The sequence below is a fragment of the Mobula birostris genome, chromosome 19, assembly GCF_030028105.1.
Source record: "Mobula birostris isolate sMobBir1 chromosome 19, sMobBir1.hap1, whole genome shotgun sequence".
NCBI classification, from domain to species: Eukaryota; Metazoa; Chordata; class Chondrichthyes; order Myliobatiformes; family Myliobatidae; genus Mobula; species Mobula birostris.
In genome coordinates this window covers 45939982-45955064 of record NC_092388.1, presented here as the reverse complement: position 1 = coordinate 45955064, position 15083 = coordinate 45939982, and the positions used below count along the sequence as shown (strand labels likewise).

The window sequence follows — 15083 nt, the reverse complement described above, 5'->3', positions numbered from 1 at the left end:
ATCCTTTTGTTCTTGACATAATTGAAGAATGCCTTGGGGTTTTCCTTTACCCTACTCGCCAAGGCCTTCTCATGCCCCCTTCTTGCTCTCCTCAGCCCCTTTCTTGCTACCCTATATTCCTCAATAGACCCTTCTGATCCTTGCTTCCTAAACCTCATGTATGCTGCCTTCTTCCACCTGACTAGATTTTCCACCTCACTTGTCACCCATGGTTCCTTCACCCTACCATTCTCTATCTTCCTCACCGGGACAAATTTAACCCTAACATCCTGCAAGAGATCCTTGAACATAGACCACATGTACATAGTACAATTCCCTGCGAAAACATCATCCCGATTCACACCTGCAAGTTCTAGCCTTATAGCTTCATAATTTGCCCTTCCCCAATTAAAAATTTTCCTGTCCTCTCTGATTCTGACCTTTTCCATGATAATGCTAAAGGCCAGGGAGCGGTGGTCACTGTCCCCCAGATACTCACCCACTGAGAGATCTGTGACCTGCCCCCGTTTGTTACCTAATATTAGACCTAGTATGGCATTCCCCCTAGTCAGCCTGTCAACATACTGTGAAAGGAATCCGTCCTGGACACACTTAACAAGCTCTGCCCCGTCTAAACCATTGGAACTAATCAGCTGCCAATGAATATTAGGGAAGTTAAAGGCACCCATGATAACAACCCTGTTATTTTTGCACCTTTCCAAAATCTGCCTCCCAATCTGCTCCTCTGTATCTCTGTTGCTACCAGGGACCTATAGAATACTCCCAATAGAGTAACTGCTCCCTTCCTGTTCCTGACCTCCACCCATACTGACTCAGAAGAGGATCCTGCTACATTACCCACCCTTTCTGTTGCTGTAATAGTATCCCTGACCAGTAATGCCACCCCTCCTCCCCTCCCCCCCATCCCTCTTAAAACACTGAAATCCAGGAATATTGAGAATCCATTCCTGCCCTGGTGTCAGCTAAGTCTCTGTAATGGTCACTACATCATAATTCCATGTATGTATCCAGGCTCTCAGTTCATCACCTTTGTTCCTGATGCTTCTTACACTGAAGTACACGCACTTTAGCCCTTCTACCTTACTACCTTTACACCCTTTATTCTGCTTCTCTTTCTGCAAAGCCTCTCTATATGTTAGATCTGGCTTTACTCCATGCACTTCTTTCACTGCTCTATTGCTCCAAGTCCCATCCCCCTTGCAAATTAGTTTAAACCCTTCTGTACCATGCTAGCAAACCTACCTGCAAGGATATTGCTCCCCTCGAGTTCAGGTGCAACCCATCCAATCTGTTCAGGTCCCACCTTCCCCAGAAGAGATCCCACTGATCCAAAAATCTAAAACCCTGCCCCCTGCACCAACTCGTCAGCCACACATTCAACTGCCATCTCCTCCAATTCTTACTATCACTATCACGTAGCACCGGCAGCAATCCTGAGAACGCCACCCTTGAGGTCCTGTTCTTCAGCCTTCTGCCTAGTTCCTGAAACCCACACTTCAGGACCTCATCCCTCTTCCTGCCTATGTCGTTGGTGCCAACATTTATCACGACTTCTGGTTGCTTTCCCTCTTGTACTAGGATGTCGTACACCCTGTCAGAGACATCTCGGACACTGGCACCCGGGAGGCAACAAACCATGCGATAATATGATACAATAAAATGTCTCAAATACATACAGTGTTCACTCTTATTTGCACCAGCATTGAAGACCAACAGCAGACTTTTGCTACTTATTCAAAGGGGTGTGACTCATTGACTAGTGCTGCTGAGACACCAGTCTGATCAACCTTGGCTGGGTCGCCTGGGCAAGAGCGTCTCATGTTTAAGACCAGAATCACTCAATGACTCCAGGTTATGTCACTGATGCTGTGTCCCAGCGCATCCTAGGAGCTATCTCAGCATCAATGGAATTTACTTGATCTTATTCTTTTTTTAACCTTGAAGTAATAGAGAAGCAATCATGTTTGTCTACATTTCAGCTGGCCAAGAGATTAACATTGAATTCCTTATTCATGCTAGCTTGTTTTTTGATGGCTGATAATTGAAATTTGCAGTTTTATCTGCATAGATGATCACTGAGCAAATGAGTCCATCTCAACCTCATTGGAACAGCATCCATTTTGGTAGAAAGAGTGAGGAGAAGCAAATTAGATTTGAAATGTGTGCAGGAAGAGAGGGACGAGATATTTATAAGAATAAAATTTTAAAGACTAGTTAGCAAAATATATAGGCTTCATAAATAGAAATGTTGAATACAAAAGCATAGAACCAGTTAGACCAAGATGAGCGTGTTATGTGCAGTTCTGATTGACCCACATTTAGAAGGATGTGAAGGATCTTTAGAGGGTGCTGTGAAGATTCCAGCAATTAAGGATTTCTGATAAAAGATTAAATTGGAGAACATGAGTCATTTCCCTATGAAGCAAAAGAGGTTGAGGTGAGAATTGATAAATGTGTATTAGAAAACTGTTCTGAAATTTTTAGATAATAAAATCTGTTTCTATTAAGTGATATGAAGGGATGGAAGTATGACAAAAGTAGAGAGATAGAAATTAATTTTTGGTTTTGGCAAAAGATGCAGGGGCGATATCGAAAGAAAGATTTTTTTTTATGCAATTACTAGTGACCTGGAACTTGTTGCCGATCAGTGCGATGGAAGTAATTTCAAAAGGGAATTGGAAAGGAACTTGAAAGTAAACAGAAGTGCATATAGATAGAACAGGGTAATGGAACTGAACAGATTGCCTTATAGAATACTCACAGGTACTCATTAAAGTACATGGTAGCCTTCTGTGCCATTATGACATAAGGGGTATTTCAAAGGGAATTATATAATTCAGTGCGTGACTGACTCCAAAATCATACTGGTATGCAAAGTAGATTGGTCTCCTGAAATACCTGGTTTAAATATCTAGGGTGGTGCAAAATAATCCAGATAATTTATTTGGTGGGAGATAATTGATTTTCAGTGGAAAAACAGGATTAGACAGTTGATTTTTCAGTAAGTGGTAGGTAACATTTGCTACCACAGAACTATTAGATGCTGCTCTTCTAATCTTCATTTGGAAGGCCATAGATTAATCAATGACAGCATGTATTTGTTAAGGGAAAGTGGTATCTGATTGGATAGAATTTTGAGTGGGGATTACAAAGTGGATTGGTGAGGAAAATGAATTGAAATAAAGAGAAAAGATTAGCATTATTTGGTGCATGTATATTGAAATATAGTGAATTTTGTCATTTGCGTCGAAGACCAATACAGTCCAATGGTGGGTTAGAGGGCAACCTGCAAGTGTCATCATGCTTTCAGCACCAACATAGTATGCCCGTAACTTATGACCCCTAACCCATACTTATTTGGAATGTGGGAGGAAACTGAACACACACTGTCACAGGAAGAATGGACATCCTCCTCACAGACAGCAGCTAAATTGAACTCCATTTGAGATTGTTGGCACTGTAAAGCGTTGTGCTAACCGCTGTGTTACCATGCCACCCTACTTCCATGCTGACTTGGATATAAGGTGGGTTATGTTGACTTTACAAAACAAATCCCTCATGGCAGGCTGGTTAGAAAAAAATATAATTAACGGAATCTGAAGGAGATTGGCAAATTGACTTAGTATTTAGTCCCTTTTTGTTTTTACAAGATTTAGTAAAGATTTAGACATAACTATAGGTGACAGGGTTATAAAGTTTCCTGGTTGTAGTAAAATTTGTAGTATGTTTTACGGGGAAGAGGAAAATTTAACAGCATAAGAAGGTCCAGATCATGTTATTGGACAGGAAAATGACAAATGTAATTAAATCAGAGAAATGTAATGGAATGTTTATAGGGAATGCAACGAGTTTAAAAAAAGAATTGAATGGTAGATGTTAAAACCTTGGAGGACATGCTTGTAGCTTCTTAAGGTAGTAGAACTACTTAATAATGTGATTAAAACAGTGTACAGAATTCTTTATTTTATTAGCTGAGACATAAAGAATAACAGGAGGAAGGTAATGCCAGAAATGTACTGTATATAATACAGTGGCATGCAAAAGTTTGGGCACCCCGGTCAAAATTTCTGTTACTGTAAATAGCTAAGCAAGTAAAAGATGAACTGATTTCCAAAAGGCATAAAGATAAAGATGACACATTTCTTTAATATTTTAAGCAAGAAAACTTTTTTATTTCTATCTTTTACAGTTTCAAAATAACAAAAAAAGGAAAAGGGCCTGAAGCAAAAGTTTGGGCACTCTGCTTGACAGCACTTAGTAACACCCCCTTTGGCAAGTATCACAGGTTGTAAACACTTTTTGTAGCCAGCTAAGAGTCTTTCAAATCTTGTTGGGGCGATTTTCGCTCATTCTTCCTTGCAAAAGGCTTCTAGTTCTATGAGATTCTTGGGCCGTCTTGCATGCATTGCTCTTTTGAGGTTTATCCACAGTTTTTCGATGATGAACTGGTCAGGGGACTGTGAGGGCCATGGTCTGATCAGGGACAGTCAGCATGGCTTTGTGAAGGGCAGATCGTGTCTAACAAGCCTGATAGAGTTCTTTGAGGAGATGACCAGGCATATAGATGAGGGTAGTGCAGTGGATGTGATCTATATGGATTTTAGTAAGGCATTTAACAAGGTTCCACACGGTAGGCTTATTCAGAAAGTTAAAAGGCATGGGATCCAGGGAGGTTTGGCCAGGTGGATTCAGAATTGGCTTGCCTGCAGAAGGCAGAGGGTGGTGGTGGAGGGAGTACATTCAGATTGGAGGATTGTGACTAGTGGTGTCCCACAAGGATCTGTTCTGGGACCTCTACTTTTCATGATTTTTATTAACGACCTGGATGTGGGGGTAGAAGGGTGGGTTGGCAAGTTTGCAGATGACACAAAGGTTAGTGGTGTTGTAGATAATGTAGAGGATTGTCAAAGATTGCAAAGAGGCATTGATAGGATGCAGAAGTGGGCTGAGAAGTGGCAGATGGAGTTCAACCCAGAGTAGTGTAAGGTGGTACACTTTGGAAGGACAAACTCCAAGGCAGAGTACAAAGTAAATGGCAGGATACTTGGTAGTGTGGAGGAGCAGAGGGATCTTGGGGTACATGTCCACAGATCCCTGAAAGTTGCCTCACAGGTGGATAGGGTAGTTAAGAAAGTTTATGGGGTGTTAGCTTTCATAGGTCGAGGGATAGAGTTTAAGAGTTGCGATGTAATGATGCAGCTCTATAAAACTCTGGTTAGGCCACACTTGGAGTATTGTGTCCAGTTCTGGTCACCTCACTATAGGAAGGATATGGAAGCATTGGAAAGGGTACAGAGGAGATTTACCAGGATGCTGCCTGGTTTAGAAAGTATGCATTATGATCAGAGATTAAGGGAGCTAGGGCTTTACTCTTTGGAGAGAAGGAAGATGAGAGGAGACATGATAGAGGTGTACAAGATAATAAGAGGAATAGATAGAGTGGATAGCCAGCGCCTCTTCCCCAGGGCACCACTGCTCAATACAAGAGGACATGGCTTTAAGGTAAGGGGTGGGAAGTTCAGGGGGGATATTAGAGGAAGGTTTTTTACTCAGAGAGTGGTTGGTGCATGAAATGCACTGCCTGAGTCAGTGGTGGAGGCAGATACACTAGTGAAGTTTAAGAGACTACTAGACAGGTGAATGGAGGAATCTAAAGTGGGGGCTTATATGGGAGGCAGGGTTTGAGGGTCGGCACAACATTGTGGGCCAAAGGGCCTGTACTGTGCTGTACTGTTCTATGTTCTATGTAAAACCTTCAGCTTGCTCCTCTTGAGGTAGTCCATTCTGGATTTTGAGGTGTGTTTGGGATCATTATCCTGTTGTAGAAGCCATCTTCTTTTCATCTTCGGCTTTTTTACAGACGGTGTGATGTTTACTTCCAGAATTTGCTGGTATTTAATTGAATTCATTCTTCTCTCTACCAGTAAATATTCCCCGTGCCACTGGCTGCAACACAAGCCCAAAGCATGATCGATCGACCCCTGTGCTTAACAGTTGGAGAGGGGTTCTTTTCATGAAATTTTGCACCCTTTTTACTCCAAACATACCTTTGTTCATTGTGGCCAAAAGTTCTATTTTAACTTCGTCAATCCACAGGACTTCCACAATGCATCAGGCTTGTTTAGATGTTCCTTTGAACGTTTTGAATAGAACTTCAATTAAATACCAGCAAATTCTGGAAGCAAGCATTGTACTGTCTGCAAGGAAAACCAAAGATGAAAAGAGGATGGCTTCTACAACGGGATAATGATCCTAAACACACCTCAAAATCCACAATGGACTACCTCAAGAGGTGCAAGCTGCAGGTTTTGCCATGGCCCTCACAGTCCCCTGACCTAAACGTCATCGAAAAACTGTGGATAGACCTCAAAAGAGCAGTGCACGCAAGACGGCCCAAGAATCTCACAGAACTAGAAGCCTTTTGCAAGGAAGAATGGGCGAAAATCCCCCAAACAAGAATTGAAAGACTTTGCTGGCTACAGAAAGCATTTACAAGCTGTGATACTTGCCAAAGGGGGTATTACTAAGTACTGTCATGCAGGGTGCCCAAACTTTTGCTTTGGGCCCTTTTCCTTTTTTGTTATTTTGAAACTGTAAAAGATGAAAATAAAAAAGTTTTCTTGCTTAAAATATTAAAGAATTTTTTTTTAACTTTATGCCTTTTGGAAATCAGTTCATCTTCTACTCGCTTAGCTATTCACAGTAACAGAAATTTTGACCAGGGGTGCCCAAACTTTTGCATGCCACTGTATATGTCAGGTAAATCAGAGTTTGAGTACTCTGCTCACCAGTTTCTTGTAAAGGTGTGATTGCAAGGGTGCAGTGGAGAGCTAATGAAACAGATTGCATAATGTGAGAATCTTAATATTTGGTCTTTGATTCTGCTACATAATATACTATGTTTGTGATGTTTTTCTCCCAACTGGATAGGATCAAAGTTAAGTATTACTGAGAATTTGTTTGAAGCATATGCCCTTAAGATCCTTCTTTGATTATGATTGACATACCTTTGAAATTGTGCATGGTTTTCTATTTAAAGATAGATTTTCATTACTGTGTGAATTCTAAGCAATGAAATATTTTAATTCATACATCTGTTTATGTTTGTATTTTCAGTGGTTCTTGATTGAGACCATCATCCATACCAGTACCATACTGAAATATTTGACCTGTATAGGAGAATAATTAATCAAGCACATCAAATGAATACACTTATTTTGTTGTGGCATGAAAATGCATTGGTTCCAGTTACAAATCTGTGAAGAGCTAACTTTCTTTGTTCCAGGACAAAACTTTCTTTGTCCTGCTATAGAAACTGATCTGTGCACAGTGATTGTGAACTGTGTAGTACAAAATCGACATAGATATTGGACTGCTGGAAAATGACACTGGAGAGATAGTGGTGGAAGCAAGAAAATGGCAGATGAACTGAATAAGTATTTTGCATCAGTCTTCACTATGGAAGACACTAGTAGTATGCCAGAAGTTTGAGAGAAGGGGCAGAAGTGAGTGCAGTTGCTATTACTAGGGAAGTGATGCTTGGGAAACAGAACATTCTGAAGGTGGATAAGTCAACTGGACCTTTTGGAATACACCCTAGGGTTCTAAAATAGGAAACTGAAGAAATTGTGGAGGCATTAGTAATGATCTTTCAAGAATCAATAGATTCTGGCATGGTTCTGAAGGATTGCAAAATTGCAAATGTTACTCCATTATTAAAGATGGGAGGGAGGCAAAAGAAAGGAAATTATAGGCAATTTTGCCTGACCTCCGTGGTTGGGAAGATGTTGAAGTTGCTTATTAAAAATTTGGTTTCAGGGTACTTGGAGGCACATGACAAAATTGGCCAAAGTCAGCATGGTTTCCTTAAGGGAAAATCTTGTCTGACAAACCTGTTGGAATTCTTTGAAGAAATAACAAGCAGGAGAATTGGTGGATGCTGTGTAATTGGATTTAAAGACGGCCTTTGTCAGGGTGCCGCACATGAGGCTGCTAAACAAGATAAGAGCCCAGGATATTACAGGAAAGATACTAGCATGGATAGAGCATTTGCTCATTGGCAAGAGGCAAAGAGTGGGAATAAAGGGATTCTTTTCGGATTGGCTGCCAGTGCTAGTGGTGTTCCACAGGGGTCGATGTTGGGACTACTTTTTATATGGTGTCTGTCAGAAGGACATAGACAGATTAGGAGAATGGACAAAGAAGTGACAGAATACAGTGTCAGGAACTATATGGTCATGCACTTTTGTAGAAGAAATAAAAGCATAGACTATTTGCTAAATGGGGAGAAAATTCAAAAATCTGAGGTGCAAGGGGATTTGGGAGTCCTTGTACAGGATTCCTTAAAGGCAAATTTGCAGGTTGAATCAGTTATGAGGAAAGCATATGCAGTGTTAGCATTCATTTCGAGAGAACTAAATATAAAAGCAGGAGTGTAATGCTGAGGCCTGTGCTCATTGGTATTTAGAAGATTTTGCCGGGGGGGGGGGGATTTCATTGAAACCTATTGAATGTTGAAAGGCTTAGATAGAATGGATGTGAAGAGGATGTTTCCTTTGGTGGGAAAATCTAGAACCAGAGGGTGTCAAAATAGAGGTATGTCCATTTAGAACAGAGAAGAGGAGGAATTTCTTTAACTAGAGGGTGTTGAATATGTGGAATTTGTGCCACAAGTGGCTGTGGAGGCCAGGTGGCTAGTACATTTAAAATGGAGATTGATAGGCTCTTGATTAGTCAGGGTGTAAAAGTTTATGGGGAGAAGGCAGGAAAATGGGGTTGAGAGGGAAATGGATCAGCCGTGGTAAAATGGTGGACCAAATTCAATGGGACAAATGGCCCAATTCTACTCCTATGCCTTATGGTCTAATAGGAAAATATAAGAACTTTCTGTATTCAGCAGTAACCTAGGCTGCTAAAACAAAGGCCTAATTCTGCTCCTATATCTGATGGTCTTAAGTATTTGCAGTTTGAAAAATGTCATGCCTATTTCCTACCTGTTTAATAACCTCCTAACATAATTTCAGGTACTGTGTGCATAACTAGTTAATTGTATTGATGTTTCAATTGAATGATTTAGTACCAACACACAACATGCCTTTTTCCAATTAAACAATATTTCATTTAAGACAAAGCTGGTTAAGTTTTTGAAAGGTTTGTCCCCATCAATTTTGAGTTGTTGGTGTAAAATTGAATGAGTAGATATAGAGTCATTGGATCATATTGACAAATGGATTCATTTTGCTGTGTGGTGAGCTTTGAAATAGAACCAGAGCTGTGAGGATTTAACTGATGCCTTGATGCAATTTATCACAATCAGGCTGGTTTAATTTGCTGTTCTTGGATTAGCATAGCCTTCAGTATGTTAAGCCCTTGAGAAGGTGCAGTGGGAGATGGGGACTTAAAATCTGCAAACCTTCATAGGCAAGATAATGTTACTGCCAAAAGAATGAACAGGAGGCAGTGATGAATCAGATAGATGGCAGAACCCAGGCATAGCAACTAAAGGGAAACAAAGTGGTGCATGAGCTATTCTGAGTACTACAAAATGTAATGGTTATAGACTGCTTGGTAGTGCATGATATTTGTAAGGCAATGAGGAATGATTCCGTGATGTACCCTAGACCATAATTATACAAGTAGAGTGTAACAAAAACAAGACTAGTGATCATCTATGTTGGAACATTTTGCTGGTAATCATGGATTGATAGCATATTGTTTGTTACTGAACTAATAATCGAGAGACTTGAACTAATGATCAGGAGACATTTTAAACAGTATCACACCAGCTGTGTCACTTAAATTTTGCTAATGAAGTTGTTCGGAACTAGAAGGTGGTATCAGAAATGGTGATTTTTAAACTACTTGATTACCATTTTAAACAAAAACTCCATTTAGTATCTTGTAAGAAAGGAAATTGCCTTTTTCATCAAATAAGGGTTATAAATAACTGACTCTGAAATTGTCTAGAAAGCTTCAAACTTATGCACCAATATCAAAATAAAGTATGAAATGAGATATACAACACTGGCACTATAAAAACCAGATTTGGACATGGGCAGTTGATGGAGAATCCTCTTCAAAAAAAAAAATCTCGTGATTTGTGAAAAGTTTGTTCATCATACCAGCTGAACATTTTACCCTTGAGCAAATGTCCCAGAATCCTCCATGATTCTTGCAAATAGTCAAACCCACTACTAACATTAGCAAAGTGATATAAAAATACTTAGCACCAGGGAAAGAGAAACAGAGTTAATGTTTCAGTTCTGGAATCTGAAACTAACCTAAATTAGTTTTCAGTTGCAGAGAAAGTGGAGGAGGCAATGGTAGAACAAAAGGAATATGTCTGATAAGGCGAGGCCAAATATATTAACTTAGCAATTAGAAGCACATCATGCTGCTTTGTTTGTGTTATAAATTGCTCATAGCAGGCTGTGGAAAATGCCAAGTTGTAATAATGAAGAGAGAAAGACTGAGCCGGGTTGATAGAATGATTTTCCTAAAGTCGGACAATTTGATATTGAGTCGGAAAGACTCAATATGCACAGTTTATATTAAAGTCCAAGAATATACCACTGTAGATTACAGTGCCTATAAAAAGGATTCACCCTTCTTTGGAAGTTTTCATATTTTTTTGTTTTACAACATTGAATCACAATGGATTTAATTTGGCTTCTTTTGACACTGGTCAATGGAAAAAGTGAAAACAGATTAATACAAAGTGATCTAAATTAACTACAAATATAAGCACATAACAATTGATTGCATAAGTATTGACCCCCTTTAATATGGCACACCAAAACATCACTGGTACGGCCAATTAATTGTATTAAACATACACCTGTATCTGAAAGGTCCAACTGCTGGTGAGCCAGTATCCTGGCAAAAACTGCACCATGAAGACAAAAGAACTCTTTCGTGTCCAAGCAACTCCATGGAAAGGTTATTGAAAAGCACAAGTCAGGAGATGGATATAGGAAAATTTCCAAGTCACTGAATATCCCTTGGAGTACAGTTAAGTTAATCATCAAGAAATGGAAAAAATATGCACAGCTGTAAATCTGCCTGGAGCAGGCTGTCCTTAAAAATGGAGTGACTGTGCAAGAAGAGGACTAATTAAGAAGGCCATCAGGAAAACAATAATTCTGGAGGAGTTACAAGCTTCAGTGGCTGAGATGGTAGAGAATGCGTATACAACAACTATTGCCTGGTTGTTTCACCAGTCGCAGCTTTATGGGAGAGCGCAAAGAGAAAGCCACTGTTGGAAAAAATTCTCATGAAATCTCCACTAGACTTTGCCAGAAGTCAGCTAGAAGAACATTCTATGGTCTGATGACAGCAAAATTGGTCTTTCTGGCCATCAGGCTAAACGCTATGTTTGGTAAACACCGCACATCATCGAAAACACACTCTCCCTACTGTGAAGCGTGGTGGTGCCTGCATCATGCTGTGGGGATGCTTCACTGCAGCAGACCCTGAAAGGCTTGTGAAGGTGGAGGGTAAAATGATTGCAGCAAAGAAGAATGGGGAAAAATTGCAGTGTCCATATGTGCAAAGTTGATAGAGAGCTATTCACACAGAATCAAGGCTACATCGACTAAATACCGACTTGAAGGCGTGAGTAATTATGCAATCAATTATTTTGTGTTTAATAAATTTAGATCAATTTGTAGAAATTTGTTTTCACTTTGACACGAAAGTCATTAGGCTAAATAGCAGAGATTGAGAACACATCTAGCAGATCAAAACTGATGTAAGCCACTGCAAGCACATGCCTTGGTATATCCCTCCCGATACTAATACCATCAAATGGTAAGAGCACAGGTATATATCACCTTGGTGAAGTAACAACATAGGAGTAAGCAATCCTTCAACTGGTGTTCATTACTGTATTTGGAACCGTTGGGGAGGGGGGGCGGTGGTGGCAAGCAACATTTGGAGAGGAATAGTCATTAAGGTCCAGAACTCGTTGTTCAGTGAACAGTTCCCTATGAATTGATTTCAAGATGGGGTTGATATTGTCAGGGCAATGTAATAAATTTAAGGAAATTTACAGTGTTCATGAAGGAAGTGTTGCAATTGTAGCAGGCAGTTCGAATTTAAAAGACTGTAATGTTTTTGCATGGTTTTCAACCTTTCTGATTGAAAACATCAGGGTCCTGTCTTTGATTCCCAGTGTGAAGTTGAATTCTAATTTATTTAAAATGATTAAAAGTGGGAAAAGCTATGGAAGTGCAGCAGATGAAATTTTGTTTTTTGAATTCCAGATGTAAATGATGTAAAGGAGTTCCCGTTGTGTATTCAATGTTTCAGCAATTTTTGAATAATATTGTAAACATAGTTTGATTACACATTCTTTGTTTATTTACATAATTCATCATGGGTTATATGTAAAAGTACGTGAATGGTCTCTTGTCATTATGCCACCATGTTGTAAGTGCTTGCCTTACTGAAGTTAAAAAAAACTAAGAGCAGACGCTTTATTTCAGGCTCCATTTTTTTTTCTTTCAATTAGTTTTATGTTTTGGAGTTACAAAACGTAACAGTGGTGACAAGTATATGTTAAAACGAACCCAGGATGATTACTTACTTGCTGAAGTGCAGTGAGCTTTTAGAGTTTAAGATAAAAGAACAGAGCATGGTTTCTTCAGAAATGGAAAGATTGAGTTTTTTTTTTAAAGGCAGAAAAAAGACAATTCAAGGGTTCATAAACAGTATCATATGATAATTTGCTTTAAAAATGCAGAAATGGCTGGCTACATTGGAAAGATACACTTTCAATTGCACAAAAGCTAACTAGTTGATGTATACTGACTGAATTGAGCAGTATTTTGAAGCAAATTAAACAGCTAATGAAAAGTAATTAGCAGTTTTGCTGAGTGCATTAGGTGGACAAGCAAACAGTTAGCTTAGATGTCTTCCTGCTCCATTTGCTGCTATCATGAAAGTAATGCAGGAACATTTAGAACTGAAACCATTTTTGATTGCAGAATGCTTTAGGTTTCATAAGTGAAAGCAAATCTAAGTGGGGTCTATTTCAGAATATGTGCCTGAGTTAAAGAGATTGTCTAAGCATTGTCAGTTCAGTGATGGACTTTATGCACTGAGAAATTGTTTAGTTTGTGGAATCTTACAAGAAAGTATTCAAAAGCGACTCGTAGCTGAAGCACAGCTCACATATAAAACAGCAATTGAAATCGCTGTATCAATGGAAAGCACAAACAGAGGCAATTGAGTTGTAGTCAGGAATGGAAGTGAGTGTGAACAAAATTGCAGTGTCTATACAGAGGCCTGCCTGGCCGAACAAATTGTGTTACTGTTGTGGCAGGGGTTCACATACACCGGACCAATGTAGGTTTAAAGGTGAAACTTGCTACGAAGTACAGTATGTCGGGTGGACAAAAATAAATGGACTGCACAGGGAAGAGAAAAAGATAAAATGTCAAGTTGAACTTTCAAAGAGAACACTAATCTGCTTGCTATTCATTTTAAAAATCTGATAATAGTCATAGTCATACTTTATTAATCCTGGGGGAAATTGGTTTTCGTTACAGTTGCTCCATAAATAATAAATCGTAATAGAACCATAAATAGTTAAATAGTAATATGTAAATTATGCCAGTAAATTATGAAATAAGTCCAGGACCAGCATTGATGAGAATGTCAAAGGACCGAGTAGTCTTGAGATTTACAATGTGAAAACTAGCAATAGACAAGCAATATAGTTCACACCAGAAGTGAATGGCAAATTAATTACAATGGAATTGGACATTGGCTCATCTGTTTCAGTCACTAAACAAATGAGTTTGAATGTCATTTCAGAGATACTAATCTGAAGCCTGCAGATATCCAACTAAATACTTATACTGGAGAAAAAATAACACCATTGCGAATGAGATTTACAGTAATGAAATACAAGATCTAACAATCTACATGAGAACCCAGATCTGGAATGCTTAATTGACTTTGGAGGGAGTACTGCCCTATACAGTACTTGCTGTGAAGGTGTTGGATGCAACAGTTTAGAGGGAGCTTTATTCTGTATCTAACGTGCTGTGCATATTTTTAAGGGGAGTTTATGAAGGAGCTGAGCTAATCTTTATGCTGCACTGAAAATGTTTGGATGTATAAAGGTAGCTTTTTTTTCTAGTAATATTCGTTTTTGTAACGTAATTTAGTTCAGAAGTTATACTTAAGCTACTTTTATTTGTTGTAGATTACTCCTTCAGTAAGGGCTAGAAGTTTATCTTTACTTCCCTCTGGAGCATCAAATTCGGCAAATCCTGGGAGTCAGAAGCACCTCACGCACAGTGGTCCAGGGATTGTCACCATTACGCACCATAAGTCTCCTGCAATTGCACGGCGTGCCAAGAATCAATGTCCAGGACGCCTTCTAGATGTTAAAGAGGTAAGTTTTGAAACTAACATTAGATAAAGATGTTTGATATTGTGAAGAATTCATTTCGGTAGAACAGTTGAGAATTTTGTAAGGTAAATTTTTATGTTCTTGCTTAAGTCTTGACACAAGTATGATGAGCAAACTGATCGTTCCACATATTGTGCTTTCACAGTGGGCCATTTACCTGTTTGAGGGTGTGGACACTCTGCTTTTTTGGGGTATAGTTAGTTGTACTTCATTTGTCTTACACGGATTCAATAAAAATTTATCAGAAATCTCCTTATGATCTAAGCAAAATTTAGCCTATCAATCATCTTGATTTAGCCCACTAAGATGGAGGAGTATTTTTGGGATGTTGGCTGTCATTAAACTGATATAGTGATTCTTTTTAAAGAATCGTTTTGTTTGAACTTTCTATGCTGAAGCTACTGTGTCTTTAAATGACAGTAATCGCTCCTAACTGCAATCAACTGATTTAAAACTTGAATTTTAGTATTGCAACTGCTTTGAACTCAGCAACCCACATATTCTGGATAATAACATGAATAGAGGGAGATTTGCTCTGCAAACATAAACAGCTGGTATTTGTTTTGTGTAGTTAACCTGGTCTTATTGGTTTCAATGCTGGCAGCATACCAATTTTGAACTTGTGGCTATTCTAGTTTGCAGCCTGTTCTTGTTCACTTCT

At 39.2% G+C, this 15083-nt stretch overlaps 1 protein-coding gene across 3 annotated transcripts in view; it reads left to right on the top strand.

The window, feature by feature from the left end:
• osbpl10b (oxysterol binding protein-like 10b) overlaps positions 1–15083 on the top strand; it is a 172082-nt gene that overhangs the window by 62197 nt on the left and 94802 nt on the right. For all 3 annotated transcript variants that reach the window (XR_011889749.1, XM_072283533.1, XM_072283534.1), the window contains one exon: positions 14213–14404. Coding sequence is in view for 2 of the 3 variants with exons in the window: in XM_072283533.1 (XP_072139634.1) it covers positions 14213–14404 (192 nt within the window). In the remaining variant the exon portion in view is untranslated. The remainder of the gene's footprint in view (positions 1–14212; positions 14405–15083) is intronic.